At 52.4% G+C, this 19,367-nt stretch overlaps 2 protein-coding genes and 2 pseudogenes across 2 annotated transcripts in view; 2 read left to right on the top strand and 2 right to left on the bottom strand.

The window, feature by feature from the left end:
* Positions 1–19,367, bottom strand: part of LOC128820667 (uncharacterized) — a 2,212,279-nt pseudogene that overhangs the window by 114,247 nt on the left and 2,078,665 nt on the right.
* LOC128820701 (olfactory receptor 14J1-like) overlaps positions 1–19,367 on the bottom strand; it is a 112,094-nt gene that overhangs the window by 79,677 nt on the left and 13,050 nt on the right. The gene's annotated exons all lie outside the window — the stretch shown is intronic.
* Positions 6,347–19,367, top strand: part of LOC128820669 (uncharacterized) — a 1,091,286-nt pseudogene continuing 1,078,265 nt past the window's right edge.
* On the top strand, positions 16,975–18,126 carry LOC128820733 (olfactory receptor 14J1-like). Its single transcript, XM_054001555.1, has one exon. The coding sequence runs from the start codon at positions 17,044–17,046 to the stop codon at positions 17,974–17,976; it is 933 nt and encodes a 310-aa protein (XP_053857530.1). The 5' UTR covers positions 16,975–17,043; the 3' UTR covers positions 17,977–18,126.

Raw genomic sequence — 19,367 nt, 5'->3', positions numbered from 1 at the left:
AGGGGAAGAATTTATGCCAGAATTACAGTTGAATAAGAAAATTAGGATCAAGGCAATGATCCAGAAACACTGGCTTAATCTGACAGAGTCAGGATATAACCTGACACCCAGTTGGGAAGGGAGGTGGTAGCAGTCTGATGAAATGGTGGCTGCAGTCCTGTTGGAGTGATGAACGTGATTCTGTCAAAGGGTTGATCCTGTAGAAGGGTCTGGTCTTCCTCTGAAGGTCCAGTGGTGCTTATGGAGCTCTTGTCCTCTGGGAATCCAGTAGGCAAGGTGGTCCTGGTGTTGCAAGGGTGAGATTATATCCAGGCAGGAATGCTTGGTTCCTCCCCCTGGGCGGAGCATCCCACAATGGGATGATGTAATTTTATCAGTCCTGCAGTGACACTCAATGGCCCATGAACAGAAGATGGCCCCTGCAGGGCGTTATCAGGGCTGAGTCCTGGCAGAGATAAAGAACACTGCCCCACCTGTTTATCACAGTTCATGAAGATGGTGACTGAAAACACACTTTTGGTTACATCTTACATTGTCACCTGAAGCAGTGAGGCAATCCCTGCTCGGGGTGGGGGGTGAACACCACCCCCCTTACCCAACCTGGCTCAGGTGTAAAACCCCCACCCTGGGAAGGCCCCGGACACAGGGGACAATGTCACCCTTGCCCTGCCCCAGGGGAGGTCTCTGTCCCTGTCACTCCCTTGCTCTCCCCCCTTTGCTCTTTCTTTCAATCTCTCTCTCTACCTCACATTTACTGTTCAATAAAATCCACTTTGGATTTGGTCTCGTTAGCACCTTAATTGGGGCAGAGGCATCTCTCTAACAATTTTATTAACCAGATGGTGACATTATTTTGGCTCAATGAGTTCAGGGCACTGTTGTCTGACCCCAAGTGCTTTTGGCAACAGCATGGTTCCCTCCTCTGAGCGGATTGTGGCTCCTTCTAGAGGAACTCTTGGAAACTTTAACGCAGCTTCCTCTGAGGGACTTGTGGGAGAACTTATGAGGGAAATGGCTGTTGTGAGGGGCCAGTGTAAATAAAATATTTTGTTGTCCTTCCTTGAAAAGTTTGTTAAAATCACTGGAGGAAAGGGACCAAATGACAAATGCAAGACTGAAAAGGATCATTCACAATTTGAGGAACACAAGGCTGCTAAAAGTCCTACAAGATGCCCAGCTCAAGTAATTAAATTCCCAAAAACTCCCGAATTCATAGGTTTGAGGGCTTTGCCAAATGTGAGAATCATTCTTTTCTTCGTCCCTGTCACCTTTTTGACAGATACACAGAGCTTTCCATTTTTTTACATAATCTGTATTGGGCCAAATTTCCACTTTCCTTTTATCGGAACCTGCCAGCATGTGAGTTGGAGCTGTGCAGGAATCGATGAATTTTGGAATTGCCACAGAATTGCTTCTATTGTCAGTTTATTCATGTTTGGGATTTGTGTTTCCATCACAGGTGACTTGTGGGAAGAGCAAATATTCCTCAAGGCATTTTATGGAGGGTTAAGTTTGATTTCTGCCGAGTTTATTTTGTCTGGTGCCCAGGGGATGCTCGAGGGGTCTCTGTGCCTCTTGCCCTGGGGGATGCTTGGGAGGGGCTTGGATGGGTTGTCCCTGTCCCTGTCACCCCAGGCCATTCCCCAGGGGTCTCCATCGTTCTCAGCCCAGGGAATGCCTGGGCGGTCTCACTCCCTCTCACCCTGTGCCAGGGGGTGCTCGGGGCAGTCTCTCTCCCTCTCAGCCCAGGGGATGCTCGCAGGTCTCTGTCTCCTTGCCCTGGGGGATGCTCAGGCGGTCTCCATCCCTCTGTCCTCAGGGAATGCCTGTGCAGGGCTGGGGACCAGGGACTCTGTGTCCCTCTCACCGCTGAGGGTGCTCGGGGCTGGGGGGGCTCTCCAACCTTCTCATCCCTGGGGAGGCCGGGGGGGTCTCTGTCCCTCTCAACCCTGGTGTGACCCCGCCCAAACATCATTGGGGTCAGAGGGACAGAGACACCCCCAATCCCCCAGAAGGGCTGAACCTGGGATTTGGTTTGGACTGAGGATTTAGGAAGGGGCTGGAATTGGGGCTGGGGTTGGAGCTGGGGCTGAAATTTGGATTAGAGCTGGATTGGGGTTAAGGCTAGGCATGGGATTGGCTTTAGGGCTGGGGTTGGGATTGGGTCTGGGGCTAGACGAGTCTGGAACTGGGATGAGATTAAATACAGAACTGTGAGTGTGTCTAAATGTGGAGTGAGATTGAGACCAGGATCAGGGTCAGGTTTGGGACTGAGCGCACGCAGAGCGGGACAGGGGGGATGTCACTGCAGGATGTCCCTGGCATCGTCCCAGCCCTCCTCAGGCACCTCCAAACATGGGGGGCAGCTGGGTGCTCCGAGATCCAGGTGCTCCCACGCTGCCCCTCAATACCAGATGAGCATTCCCTGAGGGCAGCCCTGAATGTGACCCTTGGGGCTCTGGGATCAGCCTTCACATCCCTGTGGGAGCAGCTGCAGACATGGTGAGCGTTTTCCCCCCAACCCAGCCTTTTCCTAAGGAAGGGTGAAGCCCAGCTGTCCTCCTCCTCTCCTTGGCTGAGGAGGTCAAACTCCCCAGGATCAGGAAAATCCCCATTCCCTGTTTCCTTGTGGCTGCATCCTGGAACATCCACTCAGAATGAAGAACTTTCTGACAGCCCTGCTGAATGACTCTGGGAGGAGGTCTGTGAGAAAGGGAGGAAATTGTATTTTGATAGGAAATAAAGCTACAATATTACTTCTTTCCATCGCATTCCTTTTCAATCAGTTGCAGTTCTGTTTACAGAGTGCCACCTTCTCAGCTGATTGTGTTTGTGTCCTCCTTTCTCTCCTGCCTCTCTTTGCCTGCTCTGTTTCTCTCTCAGTGTCTCCCTTGACCCAGGGCAGCTCCCACCAAAGACCCTGCCCTGATTTCATTCCCAATCCAGGGCCTACAACCACCATGGGTGAAGTTTTGAAGGCTGGCAGTGAAATGTCACTGTAGGATCTTGCTCCACTTGGCGTCTTGCTCCTTGTTAAGAGCTTTGCCTTCAAGGGCAGGAAGATCTTTTCCTGGCTGGGAACTGGAATTCCAGCCCCTGGGAGCGTGTGCCATGGATCCCAGAGGGGCATTCCTGAGGCTCCCAGGGTGCTGCTCCTGCCATGCCTCCCAAGGAGCTGTGCAGGGCCAGGGGACAAGGTGCAGCAGCTGTGTGAGCTCCCAGAGCGCGCACCAAAGATGGATTTGCCAGGCATTTCCCATCACATTTCCACCTGGTAGCAGAGGGAGGAAGGAAAGGGAAGCAAGTCCCTGACAGAATCCCATAAGTATTGGGGTAGGAAGGGACCCTGCCCGCGGAGGGAGTGTCACAATCCGCTTGGAGGAGCGGGGTGTTGTGATGGCTTGTTTACCAGTCCCAGAAGGGCAAAAAGGCGAACAGCCGGGGATCATCAGTTTAATCACAGCAAATTCACCTTTATTATATAGTGCCAACAGCAAATGCAATGGAGGGGACAGAAAGGAAATAAAGGATAGAAAGAAAAAGACAGGAAAAGGGATTATAGCTGCCAAAGCAGATGAAATCCTCACTGGTCTGAACAATGGAGATCCATTTTGTCACATTGGGGAGAATCTCAAAATCTTGGTTATCTCAGGGGTCTTTTATAGTCTTCTGTGGAAGGGGGGAACAGGCAAAAGACAATGAATGTCCATTGAAGGCACCGAGGGGGAACAGGTCATGTTATCAGCCGTGAGCGAGAGCCATTGTCTTCTTGGTCCATCGCCCACACCTGGGCAAACATCTCGCATTGATCAGGCCAGCCCTCCTCCCTGTGGTAGGGGTCTCAGTCTCAGTCCTTGGGAGGGGCTTCAATCTCCGTCCATCACAGTGGTCGATGAGGGGTCTTCCATGGGAGATCACCAGAGTTACCCCAGAAAGTTCATTTGGCCAAGAGATGGGAAAATTCGTGGGTTGAGCAGGTATCGTGAAGCAGGTGTAAGCACGTAGAACAAGCTGCTCCTTGCCAGATCCTTGTCAGGCCCTGCTCGAAGCAGTGGTCTGTGGTGGTACAGCAAATACACCTGCAAAAATAATCATCCACCCCTGCAAGCTGGAACTCCAGTTGGGGTCTCCAGGATCTCAGTCTCTGCCATTGCAGCAAACGTGTGGCAAAAATGAGGGGAACTTGGGACCATCTCTTCCACAGGGGCGTGCATGTCCTTTGAAGGGGAACGATCCCCACATGCACCCAGTGCTGCAATAAACATACAGTCTCTACAACTCCTTGCAGGATTTGTGGGGATCGATTTTTCATCCGCGTTTCAGCAGCAGAGCTAGCAGACTAAACAGCGTATTTTACCTGTGCTAGCAAGCTACTAATGATTCAAAGCAGCACATTTCACCTAAATACAAATGGATTTCTACCCCGTTAAATTTACCCTGTAAAATACCCTGTTTCAACCCCTGTAAAATAGTCTGTTTCAGCCTCCCCTGGGCTGAGAGGGACAGAGACTCCCCGGAGCAACCCCTGGCACAGGGTGAGAGGAAGGGAGACCCCCCCCCAGGCATTCCCTGGGGTGAGAACAATGGAGACCCCCTGGGAATGGCCTGGGGTGACAGGGACAGGGACACCCCCGTGGGAAATGCCCTGGGGTGAGAGGGACAGGGACACCCCCTCGGGAATGGCCTTGGGTAACAGGGACAGGGACAATCCATCCAAGCCCCTCCCAAGCATCTCCCAGGGCAAGAGGCACAGAGATCTCTCGAGCATCCCCTGGGCACTGGACAAAACAAACTTGGCAGAAATCAAACTTAACCCTCCATAAAATGCCTTGAGGAATATTTGCTCTTCCCACAAGTCCCTTGCGATGGAAACGCAAACATATCCCAAACATGAATAAACTGACAATAGAAGCAATTCTGTGGCAATTCCAAGTTTCATCGGTTCCTGCACAGCTCCAACTCACATGCTGGCAGGTTCCGATAAAAAGAAAGTGGAAATTTGGCCCAATACAGATTATTTTAAAAAAGGGAAAGCTCTGTGTAGCTGTCACAAAGGTGACAGGGACGAAGAAAAGAATGATTCTCACATTTGGCAAAGCCCTCAAACCTATGAATTCAGGATTTTTTGGGGAATTTATTTACTTGAGCTGGGCATCTTGTAGGACTTTGAGCAGCCTTGTGTTCCTCAACTTGAGGTGAATGATCCTTTTCAGTCTTGCGTTTGTCATTTGGTCCCTTTCCTCCAGTGATTTTAACAAACTTTTCAAGGAAGGACAACAAAATATTTTCTTTACACTGGCAACACACAACAGCCATTTTCCTCCTAAGTTCTCCCACAAGTCCCTCAGAGGAAGCTGCATCCAAGTTTCCAAGAGTTCCTCTAGAAGGAGCCACAATCTGCTCAGAGGAGGGAACCATGCTGTTGTCAAAGGCACTTGGGGTCAGACAACAGTGCCCTGAACTCATTGAGCCAAAATAATGTCACCATCTGGTTAATAAAATTGTTAGAGAGATGCCTCTGCCCCAATTAACGTGCTAACGAGACCAAATCCCAAGTGGATTTTATTGAATAGGAAATGTGAGGTAAAGAGATGGAAAGAAAGAGCAAAGGGGGGAGAGCAAGGGAGTGACAGGGACAGAGACCTCCCCTGGGGCAGGGCAAGTGTGACATTGTCCCCAGTGTGCGGGGCCTTCCCAGGGTGGGGGTTTTACACCTGAGCCAGTTTGGGTAAGGGGGGTGGTGTTCACCCCCCACCCCAAGCAGGGATTGCCTCACTGCTTCAGGTGACAATGTAAGATGTAACCAAAAGTGTGTTTTCAGTCACCATCTTCATGAACTGTGATAAACAGGTGGGGCAGTGTTCTTTATCTCTGCCATGACTCAGCCCTGATAACGCCCTGCAGGGGCCATCTTCTGTTAATGGGCCATTGAGTGTCACTGCAGGACTGATAAAATTACATCATCCCATTGTGGGATGCTCCGCCCAGGGGGAGGAACCAAGCATTCCTACCTGGATATAATCTCACCCTTGCAACACCAGGAGCACCTTGCCTACTGGATTCCCAGAGGACAAGAGCTCCATAAGCACCACTGGACCTTCAGAGGAAGACCAGACCCTTCTACAGGATCCCTGCTTTGACAGAATCACGTTCATCACTCCAACAGGACTGCAGCCACCATTTCATCAGACTGCTTCCACCACCCTGACCAACGGGCTGTCAGGATATATCCTGACTCTGTCAGATTAAGCCAGTGTTTCTGTATCATTGCCTTGAGCTTAATTTTCTTACTAAATTGTAATTCTGTCTTAAATTCCCGCCTAACTTGCTCCAAACCAGTAGAAAACTCAATAAGCTCATCTCTTGTTTCCCTCCCAAAACAGAATTTCCCATTCCGAGACCTTCACCAGATGGAGGAGGAGGCTGCAAGGAAGAGGAAGATGTCCCAGGACATCCAGGCATGTGAGGAGGAAGTCAGTGCCTCTTTCCCCATCTCTCCTGCTCCATCTCCCAGCCCAGCATGGCCTCTGGCTGCCGGACAACCCCACTGCCGACGCTGTCCTGCCAGGGATGCACTGGGGGGATCTCCTTCCCCTTCCCTGTGGCACGGAGGCAAATCCCATCCTCTCCTTGTCCTTCCTGCCCCAGACAAGGAGCTGAGGATGGAGACCAGGGAGGACAAATCTCCAATGCAGAACCTCGTGGAAGAGGCCATTTTGAGCAGCTCCATGGCACAGGAACACAAAGGGGAGGAAAATCCTTGGAGGTCCCACAGGAGGAGGGGCTGCAAACTGAGCCCAGGGTGCTCTGAGGAGGAAAGACCCACCCTTTACCAGGAAGGTGGACAGAGCTCCAGCCAGAGCTCAGAGCTGGTGGTCCATGAGCAGATTCACCATGGGAAGAAGCCTTACAAGTGCTTGGAGTGTTGGAAGAGCTTCAGGCAGAGCTCTGACCTGATCAGCCACCAGATGATCCACACCGGGGAATGGCCCTAGGAGTGTGGGGAATGTGGGAAGGGCTTCAGCTGCAGATCCAACCTCGTCACCCACCAACGCATCCACACTGGGGAGAGGCCCTACCAGTGTCCCGAGTGTCAGAAGAGGTTTCAGACCAGCTCCTGTCTCCTTCGTCACCAGCGGATCCACACAAAGGAGAGGCCCTTCCGCTGCCCTGACTGTAGGAAGGGCTTCAACCGCAACTCCACCCTCGTCACCCACCGGCGCATCCACACCGGGGAGAGGCCCTATGAGTGTCCCCAGTGTGGGAAGAGCTTCACCCAGAGCTCTAACTTGACCAGACACCAGAGGAGGCACCGGTAAGGGAAGCCCTGCAAATGCCCCAACTGCAGGAGGAGCTTCATGAACTGCTCCAGCTTCAACTCCCATAGGAGAGCCAACGTTGGTCAGAGCCCTGGTGACCCATGTTCCCTGTGATCCATGCTGGGAAGGCACCTGTACCTTCTCCTGGCCCTGCCAATGACCTGATGTGGGATTGAAGAACATGAGGGTCTGGCCATGGCCCTGTCATTACATTCACTCCCACCTCAGGTCATTGCCAGGGGCAGGAAAGGGACTCTCTCTCTCTCCCTGAGGATAAGGGTGTCCTTTCCCAGCTGGTGGAAATACGTGGCCAGAAGACCCAGTCAGTTATTTTGTATTTTTCCCTGTAAATAGTTTTTCTTTATCCCTTGTGCTATCAATATTGTTTCTGTTCCTGTTTGTTCCTTGACTCTTTGCTGTTCCCAATAAATTGTTCTTATCCCAGCCTGGGATCACAGGCACTCACAGGGATTCCTGTCATGGGCAGAGTGGGAGCTTTAGGCAAAGTTTATTAGAGAAGCTCCTGTCGGGTCAGGAGGTACAAAAAGGACCCCCTATAGCCCCTATAGATCCCCAGATACCTCCAGGGGCCTCCAGGCTTTCTAAACTCCTTTTGTGAGGGGAGCCGTGGAGCAGCAGGTTCCAATCTCTGTCCCTGACTTTTCAAGAGCTCATATGTAAACAATTATAAAGGTGGAATTAAACCTTTATAGAATTTGTCCCACAGGGTTAAGAATGGCAAACCAGGGTTGGGAGTACAGTTTTTCCTTTCTGTTTGTTCCTTATCATCGGCTGCTGATTATCGGCTGATCCCTTATTTTGGGAGGAGGACGATCAGAGCCACTGCTCTTGGGAAAGGGAGTTTCCACTGCTGCTGCTGGAGCCCGGCCCAGAGCTGCTTCTTCTGTCATGGGGTGAGCCTCTGCTCGTGAGAACAGCCCCTAAACTGGGACCTTATTAACACCTGCCCCACTAAAAGAGAGACCTATCCCCATCTGCTCGGGTGCCCGGGATCCTGAGCTCGGCTCTCCCTGCCCTGCTGGGAGCCCCTCACCCCCTGCCTGCTGAGACATCCTGCCGGCCCAGCTTGCTGCTTTCCCAGAGTCCTGCTGGGGCCCCGGAGCCGGCTGCCCCCAGGGTTTGTGAAGCGGAGCCTTCTTCCAGCCCTTCCCGCCTTGGGACAAAGCCGCCATGGCCGCGCGCTCCCCGAGCCCGCGCCGGAGCGCCCCCTGCAGCCGCGCGGGGATCACCGCACCTGCCCTGCCCCCCGGGAGCCACCAGCGCCCCTGCCGGCCGTGCCCGGAGCTGCACCGCAGGGAAAGTGCCGCGGCCGAAAGGCTGCACTGGGCTCCTGTTCTGTTTGCTGCCAGCGCCGGAGGTGCTGCTGTTTGTTTGCTTTATTGTACACACTAGTGAAGAACTGTTATTGCTATTCCCACATCTTTGCCTGAGAGCCCCTTGATTTCACAATTCTAATAATTTGGAGGGAGGGGTTTACATTCTCCATTCCACAGGAGGCTGTTTTCTGCCTTCCCTAGCAGACACCTGTCTTGTAAACCAAGACCAATTTTGGCGCCCAATATGCAGCCTGAAGCCATCAAGAGAAAAAGGGTGAAATGAGAATAACAACTATTGAGTAACTCTTTTTTTTTTTTTTTTTTTTTTTTTTTGGTGCACTGGATATAGAAACCTTGTTAGGTGTCACCATGTGGTCTAGCTTACCCTGCTTTGGGTGGCACATGGTTGTGGCTACATTTTTCCCATCCTATAACTATGGCTACTGTGGCTGCTATCCAATTTGTCTGATGGGTTAATGTGGTGAGGAATTTATGGATTTTTAATTTCCTCTGGACAGTGGGCACATGGATTGGAAGCTACCACACACTAACTGTATGTGTTTTATGAATTACTTTAATAATGGTACCCTCTGTGTGGAAATTACACCAGGGGAAATTTTCTCCCAACCCCTCAGCCAGCTCTTTGGGTCTACAGTGGTTGGTGTTGCTGATGTGCCTGTTAAGCCTATTCTATTTAGCATTCAGAGGTAAGGGAAGATTGACTTGGATAACTATCGTAGCAGGGCGTCCCCGGAATGGTGATAATTAGCATTGATTCCATGATTCCAGAAGGCTGATCAATTGCTTTATTATATTATACTATACTATACTATACTATACTATACTATACTATACTATACTACTAAGAAACACTCATCGCTCTTGCAGACAGTCCGATACAGACAGACCAGATTGGTTGATTGAAATCCAAACACTGTCACCATTGGCCAATTAAGAAATCACCCTTTGGTAAACAAATCTCCATAATACATTCCACACATGCACAACAACAGCTGCAGCAAGTGAAGGTAAGAATTGTTTCTCATTCTTTTCTCTGAGCTTTCTCACAGCTTCCCAGGAAAATCTTGGGAGAGCTCTCTCTGTTCAGAGGATATGCGATCACCACAGGTCAGTTGTGACAATGCAGGCCCAAGGACACCACGGTGACACTGGGGAACCTCATGGAACCAAGGGGCCATTGTGACACTGTGCTGCCTCATGGAATCAAGGAGACCATTGTGGAACTCGGGGGCCCCAAGGAACCAAGGGTCCGTGGTGACCTTGTGGAGCCCGCAGTGTCACAGAGGAGCCGTTGTGACACAGCAAGGGCGCATGGAGCCGAGGGGCCATTGTGACACATCAGGGCTTTGTGGAACCACAGAGCCATTGTGACATTGCAAGGCCTCATGGAAGCACGGGGCCATTGTGACACTGCAGAAGCAAGGGGGACATTGTGACACTCCAGGGCCTCATGGAACCAAGGAGACCATTGGGACACTGTGGGGTCCCACAAAACCAAGGGAACATGGAACAGGTCTGGCTGGCTGGGGCTCCTGGGGGCCACCTGACAGGTCTGGCTGACCTTGGCATGTCGAGGGCTGCTTCTCATCTGCCCCTGAAGCACTGGGGCTCTGGGCTTTCCTTCTATGGGAGAGAACTCTCCTTCTCCTCCAGCGACTCAGGGCCAAAAAACGAGATTATTTCTCCAAATTTCCCTATATTTCAAGGTTTGTTTCCAGATTAAATCTGCCAGGAGAGACAGCTCTGGCTGCCTTGGCCACCCAGGGGCCACCACTCATCTGCCTTTCAAACACTGGGGCCATGTGCTTTTATATCTTATGGGAAAAAACCATCCATCTCAACCAGGCACCCATGGCCAAAATTGGGCATCTGCCTCCAGAATTCCCTATATCCAAGGATAGCTCCCAGACAGAAGCTGCCAGGACTGACAAGTCTGGCTGGCCTTGGCTTCCTGAGGGCTAGCACTCATGTGCCTCTGGAACACTGGGGCTCTGTGCTTTCCTCTTCCTGTCCAGGTGCCCATGGCCAAAATTGAGATTCCACCTCCAAAATTCCCTGTGTCCAAGGATTGCCCCGAGATGAAAGGTGGCAGGAGAGACAGGTCTGGCTGGCTTGGCCTAACGGTGGCCATCTCTCATCTTCTTCCAGAACACTTGGATTTTGTGCTTTTCTTTCCTATAGGACAAAAACATCCATCCTGACCAGGTGCCAATGGCCAAAACTGGGATTCCACCTCTAAAACTCCATACAGCCAAGGATTGCTCCCCATTAAAAGCAGCCAGGACAGACAGGTCTGGCTGCCCTTGGCCTCTTGGGGGCTGCCTCTCACCTGCCACTGGGGCTTGATGCTTTCCTTCCTATGGATACTGTCCTTCTTCTCAAGAGGATCATTGTGGTCAAAACTGAGATTCCTCCTCCCATATTCCTTATATCCAAGGATTCCTCCATGACAAAAGCTGCCAGGACAAACAGGTCTGGCTGGCTCAGCCTCCCAGGAACCCCATCTCTCATCTTTTACTTTTGAAACACTTGGGTTCAGTGCTTTCCTTGCTATGGAAAAGAACCATCCTTCTTATCCACACAGAAATAGCTGAAATTGGGGTTCCACCTCCCAAATTCCCTACATCCAAGGGTTGCTTTCAGACAAAAGCTACCAGGACAGAGAGGTCTGCCTGGCCTTGGCCTCTGGTGGCCACCCTTCATCTGCCCCTCAAACACCAGTGTTCTGTGCTTTCCTTCCTTGGAAAAGAACCATCCTTCTCCTCTGGGTGCCCATGTCTGAAATTGGGATTCCACCTGTAAAATTCCCTATATCCAAGGGTTGCTCCCAGCCAAAATCTGCCAGTACCGTCAAATCTGGCTGGCCTTGGCCTCTGGTGGCTGCCCCTGCCACACTGGGGCTCGGTTCTTTCCTTCCCATGGAGATCCCTGTGACACTGTGGGGACCTCATGGAACCAAGGGGATCATTGTGGCACCACTGGAGCCCATGGAACCAAAGGGCCATGGTGACACAGCGGGGCTTCATGGACCCAGAGACCATCATGACTCTGTGGGGCTGATGGAACCTTCAGGGCCTTGTGTCACCAAGGGGGCATTGTGACACCTCAGGGCCTCCTGGGAGCAAGGGACCATTGGGACACTGTGGGGCCCCATGGAACCGAGGGCACATGGAACAGGTCTGGCTGGCTTGGCCTCCCAGGGGCCACCTGACAGGTCTGGCTGATCTTGGAATGCCAAGGGCTGCCTCTCATCAGCTCCTGGAGCACTGGGGCTCCGTGCTTTCCTTGCTATGGGAAAGAAATGTCCGTCTTTTCAGATACCCATTGCCAAAATTGGTATCCTCCCTAAAACATTCCCTATTATTAAGGGTATCTCTCAGAACAAAACCTGCCAGCTCTGGCTGGCCTTGTCCTCTGGTGGTCACCTCTCATCTGCCCCTGAAACACTGGGGCTCTGTTCATTCCTTGCTATGGCAAAGACCTGGCTTTCAAGTCCAGGGACCATGGCCAAAATTAAAATTTGACCTACCAAATTCCATATATCCACTCACTGTTCCCAGACAAAAGTAGTCAGGACAGACAGATCAGTCTGGCCCTGTCCTCTGGTGATTTTCAATGCGCTGAATGTTTTCATTTGAAAACACTTTGGAGAGGGCCCAGAGATCTCCCAAGGTGGGATTTTGAGGCCTCAGGCACATGACCACTATATATGGACAAAGGAGCTCGGTGGTCTGTGCTGTTCTGGTGGTTTTGCATCATGGAAGTGATGTCCTGAGAGAAGCTGCTAGCAGTTTCCTCCTTCCTCTGACAAAAAACAATCAGTAATTAGCTTTGAGAATTGACAATCTGTTAAACTTAAGGAACTAAGGAACACCTCTGTATAGGCACATGTTGAACATAAGAAAGCCTGGCTGGGTCTCTTTCCCTTCTGGCCAGCACAGAGGTGCCAAGGCCGGGCCAGCCCCCGTCTGGGCCGGGGCGGGCCGGGCGGCTCCTGCCGTGGGGCCGGGCCCCTTCCCAGGGAGCCCGCCAGGCCCCATCGGCTGCCGGGCAGGGGAGGGGAGGCCGCGGGGCCGAGGCCGGGCCGGGCCGTGGCTGCGCTTGCTGACATCTGGCCGCTGCCGAGCCCTGCCCCGCCGCCAGCCCGGGCCCAACCAGGATCCGCCAGGCCCCAGGAGCAGCCCCGGGCCGGGCCGGCTCGGCCAAGCTTCTGCCGCCCTTGGGCTTGGCCCGCAACCAGCGGGCAGGGCCAGGAGAAGCCATCGGCCCCGGCCGTGCTGCTGCTCTGCTCTGGCCTGGCTGCTGAGATCCTGGCCCTGCCCCCAGCGCCGCCCAGCCTGACACAGCCCCAGCGCAGCCGCTGCACAAACCTCCATGGGAAAACAGCTCCGGCCGCAAGGACCCAGCCCGGCCGGGCTCACGCAACCATCTGCAGGCCCCGCCTGAGATATTGACTCTTCCCGTGCTTCCATCCTCCCTCCAGTGAGAGAAAAGGACAAAGTGCAGGCACACAGAGGAGCAACGTGAAGACACTGAGGTCAGTGAAGAGGAAGTTGAGTCCCAGATGGGAGGGATGAGGAGATGCCTTGACCTTGGGGCTGAAATCCTCTGGTAAAGCTATGGAGAAGGATGGAATTGATACATCAGACTCTCTTTTTCCCTATAAAGCATTGAAAAGAATGGGGAGATGACTTGTTCAGCAAAGGCCTCCCTGCTAAAGGAAGCAAATGTTGAAGTAGCTGTGATCCCATGACAAGTTTGGACTGAGAAAGACCGCAAAGTGATGAGACCCTGTGCCCTTGGGGAGAGAAGAAGACCACGGTTCCCAGAGATGAAGATGATTTCAGAAATAAATGAAGACAACCTTTGCTCTTAAACAGGTCATCTTTAAACCAATACCCCATACGTTGACATGGCCCATAAACACAGCTGTGGGAAAAGCTGTGAAAAAATGGGAGGGAACACACAATTGCAGATTTTTCCAGGCAGCTGCTGTTTGTGCAAATGAAAAGCCATGAGATAACTGTTTCCTTGTGGGCAAGTCTCCATAACATTAAAAAGAGGAACTTACCTCCCTAAGTGAACAGAAGAAAGACTATTCTAGAGGTGGAAAACTGACAGAAAATTTTAGGTTTTGTCTCTTTACATTGTCAGGTTGTATGGAGAGAGGAAGTGTTCTGAAATTTTGGTTTTATTCTTATAACTCTTTATATTACTTACTATTCTAAACTTTTCTTTATATACTTTTAAAGTTTTGAGCCCACTTTGCCTTTCTCCTAATCCTATCTCACAGCAGGAAATGAGTAAGTATATTCTAGTAAGTGCACTGGTAATTAGCCAGCAATGAACCCAACACACTAATTGATGCATTGGCCGAGAAATTTCAAATTGGTGAAAGAATGAACTGCACTAGAGAAGAGAGAAATCAAGGCAGATCCATGGTTTGTCAGGACTTGCTAGATCCTAATGAGCCCCGTGGTGCATTTGGAGCTGAGCCCTGGAACCTCAGGGCCTGAGAGGAGATTGCACAAACCTTTCCAGGAGTCAAAGTCACAAGAAAACCCCAAAGTGTCTCAAAGCATTAATGGCTGCCACTGAGGTCCATCCCCAACACAGGCTCCTCATGGACTCCTTGGAGGAGAGAACTGGAGGCCAGGATGGCACAAAAACCTCCCAGAGACTCAAAATGGCACAAAAACCTCACAGTGTGGAAAGGAAAATCCAAAGTACCTGAAAAAAGATGAGTATCTCAAAGTATTAATGAGCCCCACTGAGTATCACTACAAAACTCTCAAGGGACTCGTTAAAGCAGATAATTGGGGCCATGATTGCACAAACCTCTCACAGAGGCTGTAGCAAAAGGGAAACACCAAGTACCTTAAAAGAACTGAAGTACCTTGAAGCATTAATGAGCCCCACTGAGTGTTGTTCCTGACAAAGCCTCTCCAGGGACTAATTACAGCAGATAATTGGAGGCCATGATTGCAGAAAGCTCTCAGAGACTGCAAGGCAAAAGCCAAAGCCAAAGTCCTTTGAAAAACCTGCAGTCCCTGGGAGCATTGTGGAGCCCCCAGGGCCATTCCTGAGCAAGGCTCCCCAGGGACTCCTTCCAGCAGATCCTTGAGGCCACTGGGATGTGGGCTAGGGGGGGATGCTGAGGGCAGGACAAGGGGCTGACAGTGCCCAGCCTGGCTGGGGCTGTGCCAGGAGGCCCCAGGGCCTCAGGACAAGCTGTCTCCTGACAGCCCTTGGTAGCACAGACCCTGCTGTGCCCCAGGGCACCAAGACTTGGCTTCTCTTTGTCCCCACCTGTCATCAGTGCCTCCAGTTCTCTGCTCTGCCTGGGGCCTGGGGACACTTTCTCACTCGTGTCCCTCAGTGGGACCCATTAAAAGTCAAAAAAACTTTGGAGTTGGATTCTGACTTGGAGTTCTGGAGAGGTTTCTGCAGCTCCCTCTCAGGGCCTGATGCTCAGGGCCTGAGCACAAAGCCCCAGAGGCTCATTCAAGTCCTTGTGCTGTGTCTGTGCTGCTGAGCTGGGCCGGGCTCTTGGCACAGAGGGTGATGCTGGTAAGCAAGCAGAGCTTCAAAAGCACATTTCTCTGGATGAGCAGCTCTTCTCCCAGCCCAGCAGGGCTGGGGCACTGCCTGCAGCCAGCGCGGGCACAGCCCAGAGGCACAGAGAGCTTCAATCAGTCAGGGCTGGGAAGGTGCTGAGAAGTGCCTGGGGCAGAATCACTGCCAGCCCTTGGCACAGGAACCTCTGGCTGCAGGACAATGCAGCTGCAGCTCCTGCAGTGATCTCCTCAAGCTGGAACATCCCAATGCCCACAGACCCTGTGAGTACAAATCTGAGTATTTCTGGTGCAGGGCAGGTGAAATGCTCATGAAGCCCTGACGTGCTGAGGGGTTCTGACCGGTCACAGAATATTTCCAAGACAAGGATTTTGATAAAAATTAGGAAATTTCCTAAGACATTGTATTCTATTTCCTACTATTGGAAAATGGATGGGATGGAGGGATAAATATTAAAGGATGATTAAGAATTAAAAATTATGCATTTGTCAAGTGCCTGAGACATCTGAGCTGTTACTTTTAGTGATCAATAGGTTCACAGGAGATGCCTAATGTGCTTGCAGCCACTCTGCCCATGGACAGCACCAGCATCACCTTTGCTGGAGCCATCAGGCTCAGTCTGAGCTGTCCTTTCTCCAAGCTGCAAACATAACCTGCCCCCAGCCAGTGCCCTGCAAACAGGCAGGGTTCTGTCAGGCCAAGGAGAGTGCACAGAGGTTTGGGGTCTGTGCGTGCTGGCACAGAGAGATCAGGCACAGGGAAACACCTGCAGGAGGAAAATCTCCAGGAAGCAGAGAGAAGATCAGGGAAGGAGAGAAAACAAAAGCCAGAAATGCTGTGGCAGGGAGAGTTCAGAGATGTGCAGAGGATCCCCTCCAGTGCAGCCCCTCCCTCTGCACAAGCCCCCTCCCTCCTGTGCCCCCAGCCAAGCCTCTGCCCTCAGGGCCAGGGCTCCAAGGCGTGCAGCCCCTCCTGTGCAGGCAGAGCTGCAGCAGAGCCGTGGGGCAGCTCTGCAGCCCCGGGCCCAGTTCCCTCTGCAGAGCACAGGGCTGGGGGCAGCTGCCCGGCACTGGGGGCTCTGGCAGGGGGCACAGCTGGCTCAGGGTGACACAGCTGTCCCCAGTGCCCGGCTCTGGGCAATGCTGGCAGTGCAGCCAGGGAAGGAGCTGCATCTCCCTTCATCCAGTGCCATCAGAAGGACACTTGGAAGTCTCCCTGAGATTCCAGTCCAAGCTGGGAGCTTCAATCCAGGGTGCAAACCTGTCCTAGAGCATCTCTGAGTTATCAGATTGATGGGGAAAGGCAGAGGTGTTGTGACACTGAAAATGCTGCTGGGTTGCTGACATGAGCTACGTGAGTCCTTGGATCCAAATGTGGAGATGGCTGTGGTGCATCAATCTGCTCTCAGCTGTACCTCGTGACATTTTAGGGGAAGCATGGGAAGGTGTTCACGGTCCACCTGACAGAGGTTAAAGCCCAGAGAAACTTTGAACAGGTCAGAATGATAGACCACCTGCCCTCACTGTCCATTCATCACTTTGCCTCACGGAACTTGATCTGTTCTCCCAGAGGGCAGCAGAAATGCTGAGGGTTTCTGACATCGAAGAATACCCCCAGAGATACAGGAAAGAATATAAAGAAAACCCCAGAACTCAAAAATACTAAAGACAGTGTCTGTGTGTTCCAGGGGAGGGTGTATGGAAAATGGTTTGATTTTGGTTACAGGTATCTCCTCTAACTCGTCACTGTCCTTTTCTCCATGAACAGGTGCCCATGTGCAGCCACAGCCAATGTCCAACAGCAGCTCCATCAGCCACTTCCTCCTGCTGGCACTGGCAGAGACGCGGCAGCTGCAGCTCCTGCACTTCTGCCTCTTGCTGGGCATCTCCCTGGCTGCCCTCCTGGGCAACGGCCTCATCATCAGCGCCGTAGCCTGCGGCCACCACCTGCACACGCCCATGTTCTTCTTCCTGCTCAACCTGGCCCTCAGCGACCTGGGCTCCATCTGCACCACTGTCCCCAAAGCCATGCACAATTCCCTCTGGGACACCAGCACCATCTCCTACACTGGATGTGCTGCACAGCTCTTTTTTTTTGTCTTTTTCATCTCAGCAGGGTTTTATCTCCTGACCATCATGTGCTACGACCGCTACGTGTCCATCTGCAAACCCCTGCACTACGGGACCCTCCTGGGCAGCAGAGCTTGTGCCCACATGGCAGCAGCTGCCTGGGCCACTGCCTTTCTCTATTCACTGCTGCACACAGCCAATACATTTTCCCTGCCCCTGTGCCATGGCAATGCCCTGGGCCAGTTCTTCTGTGAAATCCCACAGATCCTCAAGCTCTCCTGCTCCAAATCCCACCTCAGGGAACTTGGGCTCATTGCTGTTAGTGCCAGTTTGGTATTTGGTTGTTTTGTGTTCATTGTTTTCTCCTATGTGCAGATTTTCAGGGCCGTGCTGAGGATCCCCTCTGAGCAGGGACGGCACAAAGCCTTTTCCACCTGCCTCCCTCACCTGGCCGTGGTCTCTCTGTTTGTCAGCACTGCTGTGTTTGCCTACCTGAAACCCCCCTCCATGTCCTCCCCATCCCTGGATCTGGCAGTGTCAGTTCTGTACTCGGTGGTGCCTCCAGCCCTGAACCCCCTCATCTACAGCCTGAGGAACCAGGAGCTCAAGGCTGCAGTGAGGAGACTGATGACTGGATGGTTTCAGAAACATTAAACTGCTGGCAAATTTCTGCCAATCACTTACAATAAAATTCACCTTTGATATTTCTTCTTAGTTTGGTTGTGGATTTTTTCCTTTGTTCTAGATTTCTCATATTGTTCACAATAAATGTCACTGTGCCATTTCTCATTTTGTTTGTCTCCACCTTCCCTGTAGCCACAGACTGTGTCAATGAGGGGCTGTGCTCTCAGTGGCTGTAAAGGAACTAAAGGATCCCCAACAGAGTTTTCTGCAGAGCTGCCCTTTTGTTGCCTTCTCTGGAGCTGCAGCAGCAATGTCTGTGTGCAGAGCTGGGGGCAGATCAGTGCTGGCACAGCAGCTCTGCTCCTGCTGGCCACACCATTCCTGATCCAGGCCAGGAGCCATTGGCCTTCTTGGCCACCTGGGCACACGGCTGGCTCATGTCCAGCCTGCTGTCCATCAGTCCCTGCAGGTCCCTTTCTGCCTGGCTGCTCTCCAGCCCCTCTGTCCCCAGCCTGGAGCGCTGCTGGGGTTGTTGTGGCCAAAGTGCAGGACCCGGCACTTGGACTTGTTAAACCTCACCTTGTTGGATTTGGGCCCTGGATCCAGCCTGTCCAGGGCCCTGTGCAGAGCCCTCCTACCCTCCAGCAGATCAACACTCACACCCATCTTGGTGTTATCTGCAAAGATGTCCTTGGTTCCAAGGGGCCCCTCAGTGTCACAATGTCCCTTTGGTTACACCAGGCCCTGCACTGTCACACTGGTCTCCTTGGTTCCATGGGCCCCCAAAATGTGACAATGGACTCCTTGGTTCCATGGGGCTTCACAGTGTCACAATGTTCTCATTGGTGCCCCAGTTTCACAGTGGCCCCTTGGTTCCATGGGGCCCCAGGGTGTCACAAAGGCCCCATGGTCACACAAGGTCCCACACTGTCACAATGCTCTCTGTGGTTCCACAAGTCCCCTCAGTGTCACAATGGACTCCTTGTTTCCACGAGGCCACACACTGTCACAACGGCCTTCCACATTCCTTGAGGCCCCAGAGTGTCACAGTGGCCCCTTGGTTACACAAGGTCCTGCAGTGTCACAATGTCCCCTTGGTTCCGTGAGGCCCCGCAGTGTCAGAACGGCCCCTTGGTTCCACTGGGCCCTGGACTCTCCCAATGCTCACCTTGGTTTCGCAGTGTCCAAATGGTGAAACCCCTGGGTTCCACCAGGCCCCGCAGTGTCACAATGGCCTCTGTGGTTCCACCAGGACCCAGGGTCACGGGGGACTCCCTGGTTCCATTTGGCCCCAGAGCACCACAATGGAGCCCTGGTTCTATGGGGCTGCACAGTGTCACTCTGGTCCTCTCAGTTCCACGAGGCCCTGCAGTGTCACAATGGCCCCAGAGTGTCCCAATCATCACAGAATGACAGAATCA

The sequence above is a fragment of the Vidua macroura genome, chromosome 30 (genome assembly GCF_024509145.1).
Source record: "Vidua macroura isolate BioBank_ID:100142 chromosome 30, ASM2450914v1, whole genome shotgun sequence".
In the NCBI taxonomy this organism is placed as follows: domain Eukaryota; kingdom Metazoa; phylum Chordata; class Aves; order Passeriformes; family Viduidae; genus Vidua; species Vidua macroura.
This window is presented reverse-complemented; position numbering and strand designations above follow the sequence as displayed.

Bases quoted from the DNA above. Each gene is read 5' to 3' on its own strand.
- LOC128820733 (XM_054001555.1), top strand. From the start codon at position 17,044: ATGTCCAACAGCAGCTCCATCAGCCACTTCCTCCTGCTGGCACTGGCA.